The 17646-nt window shown below is 48.2% G+C and overlaps 1 protein-coding gene across 1 annotated transcript in view; it reads left to right on the top strand.

Annotated features, from left to right (window-relative positions):
• The first annotated feature begins 947 nt into the window (after positions 1-947).
• Positions 948-17646, top strand: part of LOC144152810 (17-beta-hydroxysteroid dehydrogenase 13-like) — a 155659-nt gene continuing 138960 nt past the window's right edge. The window contains exon 1 of the mRNA XM_077684275.1: positions 948-1611. Within this exon, the coding sequence (XP_077540401.1) occupies positions 1384-1611 (228 nt within the window). The 5' untranslated portion in view covers positions 948-1383. The remainder of the gene's footprint in view (positions 1612-17646) is intronic.

Below are 17646 nucleotides of genomic sequence, written 5' to 3' on the forward strand. Positions count from 1 at the left end.
TAGCCGCCGCAAGGTTCCGTAGAATGTTGAAACTACAAAGGCAGCACGAATCAGTCCTATTGTCGTTGCGAGATTTCTGTCATCTCAAATTCTCCTGGAAACCGAATTGGTGCCCCTCACGCGACCTGGAGGTGATAGTAACGAGCCTTCGATGTCGTGTGCCCCAGTTGAACAGATACCTCCACAGGTCTCGTCTGGCGCAGTCTGCCATGTGCAGTTACTGTAATGAAGAAGAGTGTGTGGACCACTTCCTTTTGTCCTGTCGACGATTTTCAAGCCTCAGACGTCAGCTCCTTGAGGTGCCGCTTCATCGCCTGGGGTTGGCATTATCAGTGCCGGTTCTTTTATCATTTGGGGCTTCAGAAACTGGATATGGCCGCCGGGATGTTTGCTCTGCTCTTCTGCGCTTCATAGAAAATTCCAAAAGATTCACAACCTAATTCGTATCTTATTCTGGAACCTCACCAGAGCCCTCCAAACGTTTACATTGCTGTTTTTTTTTTTTTAATAATTATTATTCTCCTCCTCCTCCTCCTCCTCCTCCTCCTCCTCCTCCTCCTTCTTCTTCTTCTTCTTCTTCTTCTTCGTCTTCTTCTTCGTCTTTCTTTCTTTCTTTCTTTCTCTATTTATTTTGTTTCAATTTTGACTAATTTCCAATCTCGATTCCTCAAAAACAAGAAGAAAAAAGCTTCCAAAATTTTCTAACTTTCCTTGCATCATCCACCTAGGCAGCAATCTCATTCGAATTAGCAACTGATGTTTGGCCGATCCCCTGATTGGGTATGCGCCATTTTGCGAAGGAACAACAACAACAACAACAACTACCGTCCAAGCCCAACGCCGTCGTGTAAATTGGTCACAGTGCGGCAGGAGGAGGCCCGGAGGGGCGCCCAAATTTCGCGTCTCGGCGCTTCCGCAACGCGTCGTACGGCGTCGCGTCGGGCGCCGACTTTGAACAGCTGGCGGGGAGGCGGGCGGCGGTCGTGCGAAGCCGGCGCGGCGGGGGAGCCGAGGCCGCCGACACATGCGTTCCCGAGAGCGTGCGGCAGCGGCGTGCGCGTGTGTGCGTCCGGAAGTTGTGCCGCCTCGCTTCTCTCGTAGCCGTGCCGCAGTTGTGATTACGGCCACTGGCTTGGCGATAAAATCGTCCCGTCGTCCCTGACCGAGCCAGCTTTCGCCTCGCCCGCCGCGTTGTCCGAGCCTCTCCCACTCGCGTCGGGACTTCTTGCCGTTTGTGTGCGACCCCGGCGCGTTCGTCACCTTGGCCGGACTCGTCGGCTGCCCTCGTTCAACGTCCTGTGCCCAGACGCCGCCTCCGCATTTATCGCCTTCGTCGGCGCGTGTCTCGGCTCTCGCGTACTTGGGACGTCGGCGCCGGTGACAATGGAGGTGGTGCCTTATTTCATGCTGTTCATCGAGCTCCTCGGCGTCACCGGTCGCTGTTTGGTGTCGGTGTTGGTGTACCTGGTGCGGCTCGCCGTGCCGGGGAACCGAAAGTCCCTGCGCGATAAACACGTGCTCGTCACCGGCGCGGGACACGGACTGGGACGGGAGATCGCCCTGCGCTGCGCTGAGCTCGGTGCTAAGCTCATACTGCTGGACATCAACAAGGTGAGCAGAGTTGCGTGTTTAGTCCACGCGCGCGGAGTCCCTGATTTTCGCCAATCCAGCCTGCTTACGGCTTTGCGTCTGATCTAGTTTACGCCTAATCTAGTTTAAGTTTCCCGCCGAATCCCACGCGTGGAAATCAGCCGCGTTTAGTGTAATGGTTTTGAGATGAATAGCGTTGCTGGGATCGTTAGCGGCGAAGAAGCCACACGAACGTTGACCCCCACATCTGCAGCACACTCCCGCAAATAGCAGCAAAGTTTTCTGGGAGCCGTATTTTTAGTCGGCGCACATGTTTCAAAAATATATTGCGCGCACAAGTTCTCCGAGTTTATTTTTTTTTTCGCGTTAAAGAAACGCTTTGCCCTTATTTACACCGCGATGATTTAGTGCCTACTTTCATTACGAAAGCCTTTGACGGCGCGGACAACACATACTGCGCAAGCGCTTCTGCTCTCCGATGACCTACTTCAAAGTGCGCAGTTCGTTTGTTATTATTACTTCAACCTTGCAAGAACACCGCCTGCTTTTCATGCGTGTTAAAGTCGAGCAGGAATTTACGTTTTTTTTTTCTTCTTCAAATTATTCTTCAAACTGATAAAGTAAGTAAACGGGTAACTGATCCGCGAGCTTTAAACCGTGCGGACTGAATCAGCGAAGTTATGAGTGTTTTTCCGAGACGACTTTCACCGAGTGGCTATTTAAAGACGCCACTGCCCCATCTTCCAAATAAAAAAAAAAATACCTTCTGCTACATGCATACGTTAACACCCGTGTTGTACTCCATGAAAAATGGCAGACCGCAGTGTCGTCAAAACTAATCACGAGCCCTCCACCACGGCGCGCCTCACACCCCAAGTGTAGCTTCGGCGCGTTAAACCACCCCTAACATTTAATTTTCAGACCTCAGTAACGGAACAATAGGTTTACCTCTTCAGAACACGAGGAAGCTTCTGCGGCCTTTGCAAAGGACGAATTGACAAGATCACTTTCGACATTGAGGACCTTGATAACTCCCATAGCCGCTACTACAGATCGCGCGCCGTCGTGAGAATGGGCGCCGACAGACAAACACGCGCAAGGTCGAAGCAACTAACCTCGCGCTCCGTCAAGTTCAACGTGTTCCGATAAGGCCGCCAGTTTTCCCTCCGCCGCGAAAGTGGGCGGTTTTCAGGGCTTCTTTGAAAGTGCCTCTTTACGACCGCTGCGAAGGCAAACCGGTTTACAGCGGAACGCGCGTTTCTATTTTCTGTTTGCTTGTGCGTCTTTTCGTTTGTTTTAATGCAGACGGGAAGCCACGTGGGTGTGGTGAGAGCATCCGGCATTGTTGCGCAGTCTGTAGTCCTTGAAGGCGCATTCATGCTTGACTAGAAGATAACCCTTCAGTTCCGACGGAACGCTACCCAGGCAAATTTCCCGTTGTTAGTAGTAAAACTACTAAGGATTAACGCGCCGTCCATGGTTGCAACTTCGCTCCGGGCGTGTCGGCGAACGTGAGAATTTTCGCAAGGACAGTGGCAACAACAGGAGTTGAGATGCGGTGATTAATGTTCCCAACTAATGATTATTAAAAAAAAAACGCAGAGAGAAACGCGTGCTTTTGATGATGCTTTTTTTGCGTACAGCATGCGGCACATATATATTAATGTCCCGCTTAGAAGGTGCTCAAAGTTGCACGATCACGTCCCCAAGCTGGTTCGCCCAGAACTGTATGCGGGGAATTCTTCTAAACTAACTGCCGCGCGCAAAAGGAAGTGACAATTTAATCATAAACGGCTCGACCATGCTACGTGCTCCCCGGTACCTGCGCACGTATGCACCGCTTCAAACTCTATACGGCGCGAATATGTGAAGGCAACACGGCGGTTCAGAATAACCAAAAGGTGGGAGCACCGTCTTCCGAGTTAAGCGCATTATCCACACGTTAAGTCTTCTCGAAAATGACGAAACAGTTCCCGCTTGTTGGCTTTTTAGGCACTTCGAGCTAAGCAATTTGGACATAGGGGAATTCTGCGGTGTATCTCGACTCCCAAATTCGGAGCACATTATTATACAGTTCTAGTCAATGTTTTAGTAGAATTACTGAGGGAGTCTCTAAGCACGCATTTTTCGCGTACCTGAAAGCGGAAGCAGAATTCAGCTATAACCAGACCTTGCACTGTGCGCGTGCAGAATATTAATAGCACGTTTTGGGGTACAAGTGTAAAATCGTAGGCCGTTTCCTCGGGGTTTGCATAAAGGGAAGCTACGGGTTCGTCGTGCAACCATTCCACATTCTAGGTTGGTGCGGCATAGTCTGGAACAAAAACAGCATGCCCTCAACAAAGATGATTTGGCCACTGTGGTTGAGTATCAGGCTGAAATTTCCCATACCGGGGCAGTTGACGTAAATAGGCTTATGAATGAATGAATGAATGAATGAATGAATGAATGAATGAATGAATGAATGAATGAATTCTGTGCATGTATATTGCAAGCGGCGCACTAAACAGAATAGGGCAGCTAGTGTATCAGAAATTAAGGGTAGGAGAAAGGGAAAAGAAATCGGTAAGTAATGGCGGACATATATCTCTAGTTAGTGGGCTCATTACGTATTTGGCTCAGTCTAATTTGGAACACATCACAAACCGAGGTATTCGTTTAGGAGAAACAGAGCGGATTATGGACATCATGCTTCCGCTATGTTACCTACGGAATGAGCCGAACACGGGACTCGCTCTTAGCATTACAACGGCGTCATGGCCTATCATTGCGCTACCGCCCAGGAAGGCCTCAAGGTGTTGCTGCGTAAGACGCTGGTGCTGCAGCAGATCCACAGTGAACAACAGCTGCTACATCATGCCATCTATGTTGGTCCACGGCGTGACCGAAGGCCGCAGATTGAGTTGTTGAGACTGGACACTTTTAACGGTCGACGCACTTCGAGCCCTGACTCGCGGATGAGCTGTAATGAATACGTGTGAAGGCAGAACGGATGTTCTGAGAACAAGACAAACATGAAAAACATGCGCGTCCCCTTAACAAGTCATTGCTAGGACATGCTATGCACTGCGTATTGTAGCCATTCCGCTGGTCCTTGAACATACTGGCAGGGTAACCTTCTGGGTGCCTTAATCGTAATCGAAAACTGTAATCGAATCGTAATCTAAGTCGAAAGCTGGCACAAGGCAGAAACACTGTAGTATCGCTGCGGGTGCTTCCTTGTACACTACAAGATGAAGAGGCGTCTCCCGCAGTCGGCGTATCCTAAACTGCCAGCATTGTCAGTTCTGCCGCTCGTTATTCATGAACTCACTAAAGATCTAATCTTCACAAGATCTCCACGCACAATCCACGACATTTTCTGCCCGACCACGCGTGTAAGATGGCATGTGCCCTTGCGTTATTTGTCCGCGGAGATATCTTAGAGTAGTTTATGTGTATATAAAAAGTGACCTTCGGCGAAAGCATGCCAGCAATGGCCACGAGATAGTGTTGTCCTCGCCACAAGGGCAAAAGACGAGTAGGCAATGGACTCACAGTCGCCATTATCCGCTTATAATGAACGCTACACGTGTAAAAGTGTCACCTTGAAGTCTGAAAGCATTTGTGAACTCTGCGTGAAGTCCACGGTGTCAGCTACTTCTAACACCGTGCACTCCCATTTCGGAACCAAAAGTGGCGGATCGCAGGACGTGCTTTATTGCTCTCGAGCTACGTCTACACGTTCCAACGCGTTGCTAATTGTCTTCGTTCTACCGTCTCGGCCCTACACTCCAGAGAATTAAACGCTCTTTGGATTGCACCGGTGCGGTTTTACCGAGCTTAGGCTGAATTGAAGTCTTTTATTTTTTTGCGCGGAACTTTATTCGATGCGTATCGAGGCAGGCGTCGGCGAGCATCTGCTCGACAGATGGGGAACGGGCGGCTTGCTCTCCGCAAAGGGCCAATTAGCGACTAACGCTGAGCGCAGGAGTGCCTGCGGCGTCGTGCATTCTGCGATAACACTGAATGCCCGGCCTCCGGCTCGGTCTGTGCCTCCCCATCACTTATTTGCAGTGTAGTTGATTGAGGCTAACTTTTGAGGGAGTTGGTACTCCATTCCAGTAGGCACGTGTGTTCACGTGCGACTTTGTTTCCTGCTCTTAGGCCTGTCGCTTTCACCGATGTGCCTACGGGATCGGTGCTTATACCGTGCTATTTGCCTAATGAACCTTAAGAGTAGCGCTTGTTCGAGTCGGTTTTTTTTTTTGCATTTTCTCCACCCTAAAATACTGAGCTTTACACGTTATCAGCTCATTAGCGCCTGTAGACTTCTAATGAGCCCAAACCAATATTCACGTGCAGACTCGACGAACTGAGCGCTTTTTTTTTCGCTCAAGGAGGTAATGCAAAACAAAATATATCTTCACTTTTCGACACCGCGTAAAAAACTTAAGCTATAATCATTACTGACAAACTAACCGAATGGACGTTTCTCATAGGGGTTGACAGGAGAGCAGTAAAGTTCTACATCGAGGAGCGCTCATGAATGTTTTGTTGGAGGCTCTATCGTTAAGTATTACACAAATCCAGCAAATTGGAGCACGTCTAGTTGATTTATTCACTAATGCACAATACGGGCACGGTTCTTTTAAAGTTAAAATGCCGACTGCCCGAAATTCCCTTCTGCGCGAAATTCCCTTCTGCCCGGCACGTTCTTTTATTTCCACTGTGTATCTGTAAGCACGCCCGCATTTAATTTATTCATTTTTCGTACTTTATCAACTGTATCTCAGAACGCGGCAAGCGAGCATTTCCTTAGTGGCTAAGGCCATGTTCAGACTACCGACTTAAAAGCCATGTCGTGGTCTATGAACGTAAAAACGGCGTGTCACGCAGTTCCCTTGGCTGAGGCGCGAAGTGACGTCATTCTTTAAAGATTGTACGACAGTTCCGGCAACAGTCTGAATGCGGCCTTACACTATTCGTTGCGAGCAAAGCTTGCGAAGCAAAGTGGGCGATTCATGAAACGACCCTGAGCACACTGAAAGCCGGCCGACATCCGAGCATTCCTGCCGTATCAGCAATCTAATTAACTGACATGTTTTGCGCGGATTCTCTAGAGAAATAATATGGGATGCGTATCTGGATCGCAAATCTCGGCAGTCTCGCTGCTATCTCGAAAAGACAGCAAAGAATGCGACGGTGATGTGTGACCCCCCATAAAATAAAGAGAGCGTCCTCTATAGGATAAAGTGGAAGACCTTGCACTACGTGATTACAGTCAGATAGGATTAACGATAAAACGATGGCGCGTCTTATCGGGCGTAATGTCCAAGCGAACAAAAACGTCCCTACAGTCAGATGATACCAGCCCATCAACGTTCGAGAAAGGAAGAAATTGCTGGCTGACACAGCGGGCGCTTTCCTTGCAGACGTTCCTGTTTCCTCTTGTGTCGAAGACCCCCATACGAGGTTACATGCAGTTAACTCCTGCCCTCCCTGCCGAATACGTTAGGCAATTATCCAAACGCGATTGCATCTGTTCTGCGGATCAATAAGCTCCCGGAGATATCAGCTGTCCCCAGTGATCCAAATCACATTAGTTTCGCTACAGTTCGGAGCCGTATGCGCAAGCCAGTACCACACACGCTCCTTTGAAACTAGCGCGCCCGAATCACAGCGCTTCTATAGCTTACATTTCCTCGCGCAACGGGTTTCTCTGTGGCCGTGCTAATGACTTCAGAATGGCTGGCGGAGTCGCTGGCGGCTCTGCGAGCGTTTATGGGTTTCCGATACCGCGCACTCATCGAGCGATAGCCGGCGTACGCTGTGGCTGTCACGTTTTTTTAGTTTTTTGTTTCCCCTTCTCTATCCTACCAGTCGCGCATTGCTTTTTGATTTCATTTGTTCCTTTTTTTTTTCCTGGTTCATGTGAGCATGTAATAAACGCGACTCTTCCTGGGTAACGTACGGCCACATTGTGCGATGCCGCTGTTTAATGGTCAAGATCGCCGGCCGATATCCACGTTGTATCGGTGCACGAAAGGAATTCTTTTGACGCGACGACGGTCCCAAAGCATTTTGGGCGCTTAGTTTGAAGGTTGCTTATTGCTTTACTGAGCTGCAACGATATCATCTCGCGAAGATGGCGATGAAAATATTGTACCAATAATAAAGCTATCCGGCACTTTTTTTTTGCAACAGTTTTGCTTCAAAGTATTTGTCCTTCTATAGCGAACTGTGGATACTGCTTTTATAAATGAAGCAGAGGAATGCGAAACGTGCTCGGCCAGCTTGCTTCTTGCAACACAGATTATCACTGTCGCTGAGCAAATGATGCTCCCATTGCCATTTTCCGTCATTGCCAGTTCTCTGAAAACGACGTCTTGCTAATTGGGAATGTTAAGCGTTGTAAGTTAGCTTACTTCTTGCAGCACTTATTATCAGTGTCGCTGAGCAAATCTGGCGGCACTGCCAATTGTATGAAAAGAATGTCTTCCTCTATATGATCATTATTATCGCCATTATCAGGTTATTTATGTCCATTGCGAGATGGTCTGTCCCAGAGACTTAAACCGCTCCTTTCCTGCGCTATCCGATTTCCTAGTCATTTCATCTCATCCGTCCATGGAGTTATCTATGGTCCCCTGATTGTAGCCCTTTTTTTTTTTTTGCTAGTCATCCTGTTACTTTGAAGGTACACCAGTTCCCAATTATCCGCACTACATACCTCTTCCAACCCCCCCCCCCCCCGCCCCCCCCCCCTCTGCCTTCTCTAATTTAAGCCAGAATGAATTCCACACCTGATTGTTCGCTAATCCAAGACGCTGCTTTCCTATCCCAAAACGTTGCTTCTGTCATTATTTCCGTGGCTGGTTGTGCGGATCTAAGCTTTATCTCGAGGTTTTTAGTACATCCCCAAGTTTTGCCGCGTAAATACATCCCCAAGTTTTGCCGCGTAAATCTTCATTACGGGGAGTACTAATTGCTTGTGTACCTTTCTTTTTGGCTGTTCGGCTGATAAGACTCACGCCTTCTCTGGTCTGGAACTTCCTACTGTTAGTAAGAATTACACCGTTATTGCAGTGGGAGGAATGCAACTTATAAAAGAGACTGATAAACTAAATCAGAACGCGAAAACGCTCACTTAAAACAACACAGGAAATTATACTCGATATACTACGACAAAAGAGAAGTAAGGGTCGGAATGGACAGCCTGCCTTTATGACGGGGCCGCTTCCATGACCGGAGCAACTGAGAAGGAAAGAGAAAAGAGAAAATCAGCCACTCCACTCTATGAAGGTTTATGAACAGTAAATGAAACTTAGAGTAATAATACGGTCTTTTTAGGGCCAATTGTCCCAGTTTTTATTCAGAACGTTTCGACAGAACAACGGGTACAGCCATTTTGTGCTAGTATTCGTGATAAAGTTGGCTTTGTCGCAAGACGTTATTGCTCGCGCACATGAAAAAGTGCACGGATCCCTAGTCATATGGAGCTTCGTGTTAAGATTGCGATTTTCTCTCCAGAAATGGCTTCTCTTGCGCTTGCGACGTTTTGACACTCCAAGAAATCTTTGGTGATACATTCTCCTGCCCCAATCGCTCTTCCCGGAGCGCGGCTCCGAGACCCGGGCGATCGCTTACAACACGGCCCCTTAGGTCCATGTTCCTTAGACGGACCTCTCGCGACGCCGTACAGTCTCCGTTCTCGTGTTTCCTTCGCTCCTGTTTATATCTCCACTTAAACCCTGCGTTAGCTTTCCCGGGCCCCTTGGGGTCCATGGGGCGTCTGTCTCCGTCGGTAACTGCCTTCAGGCGTAATTTATGCTCGCTGCTTTCCTTTTCTATTTCACAGTAGGAACAATTTGGCCCCTGTCGTTACTATAAGCTCTTTGAGCAGTCCTCTGCTTTCGGCTACCATGAAAAATTTTAGAAATTCGCTAAAAGCAAATTTCTGGCGCAGCTGTCTAGCCGCTGATTATAGTTATACACGAGTCCGTCGGGTTCAGGGCATACACTTTTTCACGTTACGCTAATCGTTTCCTCATGGCTCGTATTACACGTTTGTTTACTATAATACTGTACGTTTTGTTATTTCTACCGATGATCGGCTCGCCATAACGGAGATAACCTGGTCAAAAGGAGTGGAGGCCACGTTTATTCTGGCTTTTGTGAGAGTACGCCAGAAACGGCACAAATAGCGGCAGAAAAACCCAGTGCGTTCCCAATTATTATTGATACCACGGCGGCCTACCTGACATTCAACAGAGCTCCTCGCAAGACAAACGACACTGTGGTGCTGGGATGCTAAGCGATGTGCTTGCCCTGAATGTTTCCAAAGGGCATACAGGCGGATCCGACGCAGTTTTTTTTTTTCTTTTCTTTTCTGGTTTCCCTAAGCGATAAAAAAAAAGAACTGCTGCCACCGAGGCTTTGAAGCATTCGCTGCGGATTGTTTGTATCCTTCTTCTTTGAGAAAACACCCACCCTTTGGCTAACGGCTGGACGTCGAATAAGCAGCGAAGGCAGCGAACTGTGCGTTGCAGTATATATATAGCACGGGGTCTTGTGACCTGCGCTCTCTCTTGCAAGCCGGCCGTCCTAAACTCGAGATTGCTTTCTCGATAGCCGAGAATTCGCGACTGCACTGCATAGCAAACCGCCGTTCTGTTTTCTGCTGCAGTAATGACTTTTTTTTTTCGTCTGCCTCGTAGTATAAAAGATCACTGGCTCTTGTGCTCATTTTGACGCATGTGTACCGCAGAATCTGTTCGCAGAACTTCAGATAGAATCACCGCTATGGATTAAAAAATCTGCATGATGTTGCTGATACATATATTGTGCGCACCTTTGAAGCAAAATACTTCACGCATCTCCACGAAGTGAATCATGACGAGTGGGCGAAGCACTGGGGATCGTTCTTACCGTAAATCACCCGTGGCATTGCCCCCTCGCGCATGTAAATGAGTGACAACGCGTGTGTACATTATATACAATTCAATTTAATCCAGTCCAATCCAATCCAATCCAATGCTCCTCGCGCATGCGCAACACTGTGTACACGGACGCCAAGGGACAAGCCACGGACAAAGCGAGGTCCTAAGGTACTTCGTCCCTAATAAATGTTGAGGCTCCGGAGCGCATCTGTCTTTTACATGAATCGAAGGGTGCGTTCAGAAGTTACCTCCCTTTTTTTTCCCTATTTTGACGGATTCTTTCGAATACCTCCCCATAGATATCTCGGATAGAAGGTGTGTTGCAAATACCACGTAAGCGATGTGTGCGGGTAATCTCTCTCGTAATATCGCGTGTGTTCTCATAAGCTATTTGAATGGCTAGGAAAGATGGAGGCTTTGTTGAAATGGACATGGATGATGTAAACTTCATTCTACCTTCCTTTCTTTCTTCTGTACAATAAATATATACATACATATGCTCATATTATGGATTTGTTTGTCCATCTATTTTCGGTACGGTTCGCCGCATTGCCCATTCCCCGGCTGCACTGGCAGGACACTCGTTGCGCGCAGAGCAACACTGAAGCAAAAAACGTGTCATTCCACTGGCGCGCTTGGGTTCGCATGGCAGCTGGCAGCTGTAGTGGCAGCTGACCTATGGCAGCTGGCACGGGGCCTTAAGTGCGCGTTTTCGGGGCATTGCAAACAAGCTGGCGACGGTCATGACATTCAGGCGTTCGCTCAGAACTATATTCCGCCTTTGTATGAGCACATGTCATCTTTCGCTCCATAAAAAATCATGTTTCTGAAATGAAAAAGATATGAACGTATATTAAATGCTCGGAATGTCTATAAAGCTACAGGAAAGCGGCGTCGGTATGGGGAGATGTCTATTCTTTCTCGGAATAACTTCGCGATCCCCCTTTGATCCGCGTCGTTTGTGTGGGACATTTTTATGGGGCATTCTTCCCGTTGAGTAGATTTGAGAGTTCACTTTACTCGGAAACCGAGCTGCATTGCGTCTGAGAAAGGGTACCGAGAATGGTTGGTTTCTGCATGAGTCCGAAGAGTCGTGAGTCACTGAAAGTGTACCCGGCTGGAGGACGTGTTGCGTACAGTGGAGAGGAGGCAGTCCTTCTGCAAGTAGAGTGGGAAGCACTGCGTTGCAAGTTTCTTGTAGAATTTATAGACGCTTTCTGGTCGTTGAACCAGAACCAAAACCAGAAACCAAAACCAGAAACTACGCTGAAAAGAGAACTGGGAAAAAGAAATGTGGTAATCTCTTCTGCTTCCCTCCAGTTAAACTTTCAAGGTGGTACGGTCGCCGACGTCGATCGATCGAAGCGATGATCCGATGAGACGACGACTCGCTGGCTCGTTGGCCGACGACACATAGCCGACGACGGTATACTCCAGTAAACTCAAAAGGTACACTATTTACAACTCATGGCTCGTGATCGCAAACAAGAGGTCGGGCAAAGCCCGCGTCGAGCGGGGCTCGCCGCTCTCCACCTCTCCTCTCTGTCTCGGCTCGATCCCCCCAAAACATCAAACTCCTCGGTTTTACCAACCCCGCCCACAAACTGGACGTCACAACTTGAGAGTGAGGATGGCTCATTCATTAGCCCACACTTGGCCACGGATTGGCTACCGTGACAAACAAAGCTCGGTGGGTTCAAAACAGTCACGTGACCGACCTTTGTCACTCTCATACAGCAACCCAAAGGTATTCCGCAAAACACAAATATAACAGAAATGAAAGCCAACCAACGAAAAGCAGACCTAACGACGCGAATCGGCTATCGGGCTGCACGTCTTAAAGTACTGTCATACCGTGCACTCCTATGTTTGTGCTCCGCGCCGGCAGAATTCCTTTCCTTTGTTAACATGTGGAGCGCCTAACAAAGCCTGGTCACCTAACCCATTTACGCACCCCAGCCGCCGAGTCGCCAGGCTCAGACGCTTGCCGAACTGAAACTTCGCCCAGTAACTTTGAGCAGTGCAACTGTCACAGGCAGAACGTCTGGTGACCTCTTCCTAACTCAGACTCAATGTATTACACCTTGCATCTTACCGGTACTCACCTACGGGGTAGAAACGTGGAGGCTCACTAAGAGGGTTCAACTTATATTGAGAACGACTCAGCGGGCAATGGAGCGGAAAATGATAGGTGTAACATTAAGGGACAAGAAGAGAGCGGAGTGGGTCAGGGAACAAACGCGTGTTAAGGACATATTAGTTGAAATTAAAAAGAATAAATGGACGTGGGCAGGGCATGTAATGCGAAGGCAAGATAACCGTTGGTCATTAAGGGTAGCAGAGTGGATCCCTAGAGAAGGCAAGCGTTGCAGGGGGCGGCAGAATGTTAGATGGGCAGATGAGATCAAGAAGTTTGCAGGGATAAATTGGTCACAGTTGGCACAGGACCGGGATAATTGGAGAATAATGGGAGAGGCCTTTGCCCAGCAGTGGGCGTAGATAGGCTGGTGATGTTGGTGATGATGATGACCCCTTGATCGACCTTCAGCTCCCGTCCGCTTCGGAGATTCTCGCAAGGAAATCCTTTTTCGAAAGCATACATCCCTTTCAGCTGTTATGGAGTGACCTACGCGTTTGTATGCGTCGTCTCCGGGCCCGCTCGTCGGGTGGACACAAATGCGCGGCGAATAACAAAAGCCTCCGCGGTGTTTCCTTACGCCCCTCACGCCAAGTCCGCTCGGCCGGCGTGAAAACAAACGCCATTCAGGTAAACAATCTAACCCCAGCGGAAGATATCTAGTTGCCGGGCGGTTTTAATTGTTAAGTGAGGGGCCCGAACTTAACACCTCCTTTCTGCGTTTTCTGATTGTTTCGATTCTCGTTTCTTCCTTCTACCACTTGGTTACGTCTAACTGAACTTTTTATTACTCTAATGGGTGCGGTTCATGCTGAATATTACCACAATTCGCGCATAAAGGCAGGGGATCATCAGTTGTGGAACCAAATTTACGATATTGTATCGCAACCGGAAGTTACTGTTTTTCCTCAGGTAGGAAAGCGCGGCAGTATTGCTTATTTAAGATTACAAAAGATTAATTAAGCATACATAAAAGGTGAACGGGTATGCGTAATACATGAGGACATGTCAAAGTGAAAACTGCATGGAGACATCTTAAAACATCGTGCATACCTAACGATCGTATGCGCAGTTGAACATAGATTTTACGAACCATGATTTTACGAATTCCTACGCGTTGGGAACAAATTTCGATTCCCCGAAGTTTATCCCTGGGGTTTAATGTATTTGTGAACTTGATCTTACAAACAAAACAGACCGTCGAATAGGAATGTACGCAACTTTTGTTACGAAAGCGGGTAAGAAAGATGCAGAAATAAAATGACTCCGATCCCCTGGGCATGTCCTTAGGCGTCTGCTTGAACGATGATGCATGTGCAGACTATAGACGCAACCGAGATTATTGAGGGTGCGGATATCGTGCAGCTCGTTTCTAGTGCAGTCATGTGTCGAAAAATGGCGAAGCGTATACCCTGACAATTTTGTGCCAACAACTAGCGACGCAATTAATGCCCTCGACCCAGATTCAGCGACTTCCCAGATCTCAGCTCTTCCGGTTGATATTATTGCGAGCTACGTGAAAGGCTTTTAAGCTTTCTTTATAAACTGTATACAAAATCAAGCCAACATCCTTTTTAACAGCGGAGCTGTAATTTACAGCCATAAGTGCACCGTTGCAGAAAAAAATACCAATAAAATTCCGAGTGCGCGTGAGCGCGTGCCTCCCGGCGAAAGCTGAGCGTCCCCGGCACGCGCAGTAGCATTGAAAAAAAAGAAAACCGGGGAGCAAGAAAATGGCAGCGGTAATGCTAAAGCTGAAAAGACAGTCTGCTTGGGAGAGGTCACCGCGGCCGTTGCATTCTGTAGGAGCCATTATGGATTATTGGAAACATGGCTGCGAGTGTGTCAATCTTTCCCGTGAAGACTTGCAGATCGCGCACCGCTGCCGCGAATCGATTACGAAGAGCTGGTGGAAGTGTGCAATGCTGAGGATGACTTTGCATCCACCACTCGCCGCAAAGAAGACGACGACCTCTTCAATGCATGTGACGACAATCGCTAGCACCGCAACTACGCCAACAAACAATGACACTGAAAATTAACTATGTGTCCTGGAACTCCCACCTACAACAGCCTCGCCATCCAAGTCTTTTGAGTTCAAGCTTCCCTGAATTTTTTAAAGTTCTCGTTTTCACTAAACGTTCCCTCTATTGTCATGTTCCCAATGTCATGAACGTAACCCCGTAGACAGGGTAAGGCCGCGGTTCGCATATACTAGGATGGTGATTTTGGCTGGCTGGTGCATACTCTCTGAATTCAAAACAGCGCTATACGAGACGAGCGACGACAACTCACGGCGCTGACTAGCTAGCTTGTGGTGGTTTATTCCGCGGCCTCCGAAATACACCGAATGATAAGAAGGAAGGGAGGCGACGAGGAGCCATGCTAGGAAAAGTTAATACAACAAACTCAGGAACTATACACGTGCAGTGAACACGCAGTGCGGACTGCAGATAGGCGTAACTATCAAACACGGGACAAGATACGACGTGCCAGGCAAGGTCATCACGGACAGGGCACCTTGCTTTCCAAGACTCCACATAGCGGATTTCCTTACTTGGTAAATCAACAGACGCCTTCCTAACGCAGTCATTTCCTGCCTTGTGAGTGAGCACGCTTCGCTGATTTCACGCTGGCGCTGCGCTTTATAGTTTCTTGCAACACGCGTGTTTGTAATCTGGCGCACTCAAAACAGGCAGTCAGCAATCTTGCCACACATTTACATAACCATGGGAGCTTGCCCAGATCCCAAGACACGCGTCACGCATCACGCACCGTGCCCTTCCTACCTGGCCTTGACCCGCCTCGGTGCACCATGGCTCAGTGGCTATGGCGTAGCGCTGCTGAACCCGAGGACACGGGTTCGATTGCCGGCCGCAGCGGCCGCTTCTATAATGGAGGCGAAAAGCAAGGACGCCCGTGTGTTCGAGATTTCGGCGCACGTTAAAGATCCCCAGGTGGACAAAATTAATCCGGAGCTTTCCACTACGGCGCGCCTCATCGCCTGTGAAGCGTCCGCGCGTGAACCCCCAATCAATCAATCAATCAATCAATCAATCAATCAATCAATCAATCAATCAATCAATCAATCAATCAATCAATCAATCAATCAATCAATCAATCAATCACTCAGTCAATAAATAAATAAATAAATAAATAAATAAATAAATTCCTACCTGGCCTTACCATTAATAAATACTGTTTCCGACTCCAGCATCCGCAACACTGTCTGTCCGCAACCACAGGAACCACACCACCCTGAATAAAAACATCTCGCAGCAGCTTAGACACGCACGCACCTTATCCCCAATGCCCTCCTCCGCCTTTCACAAGGCGGCATTTTTGAAACGTTCTCAAGTGACAAGCGTTGCCCAAATCGCCATCCAAGTTCTATAGTCCAATAAAGTGCGATTTTTAGCTAGCTGATAACTGAGGAATGAAATGTGCGCGTCGAAGAGGAAGGACAAGAAGGACGCGCAAGGACTCTTTCCGTGTGTGTCCTCTTCGCCCTTCATCTTTGGTTGCGCCATTTATTCCTCAGTTGTTTTTCAAGGGGCCTTTTTCTTACCATGGTGGTGTTCGCTCTTCCATCCGACCGTGGCCTGCATTGGCATTCGTGACCTCGCCCGTCGGTGCTCCCTCCCGCCTGCCTGCTTCACGATCTTGAGCTCAAATGCTGGCTTTCTCGTTCGCTTCTTTTTTTCTTTCTTTATGCCTTGCAATATCCTCGATGTATTACTGCTCGTGGCGTTAACTATTTCAAGGCAGCAAGGGGACTGGTTGGCGAATGCACGTGGCGTTAAGTTACACAAGGTCATATGAAAACGTGAGTGCGCCCTCTCGTTTATTTAACGGGCCTGCTTGAGCATGCACGGCGTCCTCCTAATTGCCCCCACGTGTTCCCTCGGGACGTTCTCGCCGAAAGTGGAGCAATGCCGTCATTTCGTTCGCGAAGACATTTAAAGACCTCGCTCGCCCTTAGTACAAGAGTCGCGCACAATGCCAGTTGTCTAAACGTTATCAGGGATGGAGATAGCAGCTTATTCAGGCGATCAACCGCAGTTCGTTTCACTGCAGTGACGCACCTGCGCGCAGGCTTAACTGCAGAGCTCTCAAGTCCTGCGTGATACGGAACTTTATAGAGCTTGGTGACTAAACAGCGCAGAAGACGAAACACAGAGAAGAGCAAAAACAGGACGAGCGCTGTCCTGTTTTTGCTCTTCTCTGTGTTTCGTCTTCTGCGCTGTTTAGTCACCATGTCGCAACACCAACTCGCCCAACTTTCCATCCTTTTATAGAGCTTATTGTGATTTCTACAGAAAAAGAACGAGGAAATCGCGCGATTGACAACTGGCTCCACTTGAGGGGTAAATTTCACGAATAGCGGTTTATTCGTTCGAATCTAAGAGTGAATTGCTTCGAATATTACTTATAGAGAAATTTGGATAAACAAACAAGCAACCATTCGGGAGTTTTTCTCGAATGTGTAAGCTATTTGGCGCTATTCGTACGTAATGGTAATGCGACCATCAAGAGAAAATACAATATTTCTTTAAAAATTGTGAACCTCAAAAAGATGCAGAGGGGCAGACGGGCCTCATTGTTGAGATCGCGTAGAAATGCTTATGCGTTTAAAGCAGGTCGCACTAGAACCAGTGACATGGGCGGCATCGGGCAAAACAGAACGTACAAAGATTTGAAGTAGTCAGATGACCAACAGCTGTTATTTCGTACGCTTTCTTGGCAAGTAATTTTTATTTCGTTGCGCGGTCCCTAACGAAAGTTCCGATCCGTGAAACCTCACCGCAGAGGAAGATGTCGATGTCTGTCGGATCCCGCCAGACATCGACGCATGCATCGACCGAAACTTTCGGGCGCACGGTGTTGACGTAGAACTCTGGCGGTGATAACTGTCGGTCAGGTCACACAACAAGACAGCAAATTGATAAATAAGCTAACTTTACTATTAATTATGCGATAAAACGAAGTAATTTGTAA

The sequence above is a fragment of the Haemaphysalis longicornis genome, unplaced genomic scaffold (assembly GCF_048455015.1).
Source record: "Haemaphysalis longicornis isolate Haplotype H1 unplaced genomic scaffold, Haemaphysalis longicornis Haplotype H1 scaffold_9, whole genome shotgun sequence".
Taxonomy (NCBI): domain Eukaryota; kingdom Metazoa; phylum Arthropoda; class Arachnida; order Ixodida; family Ixodidae; genus Haemaphysalis; species Haemaphysalis longicornis.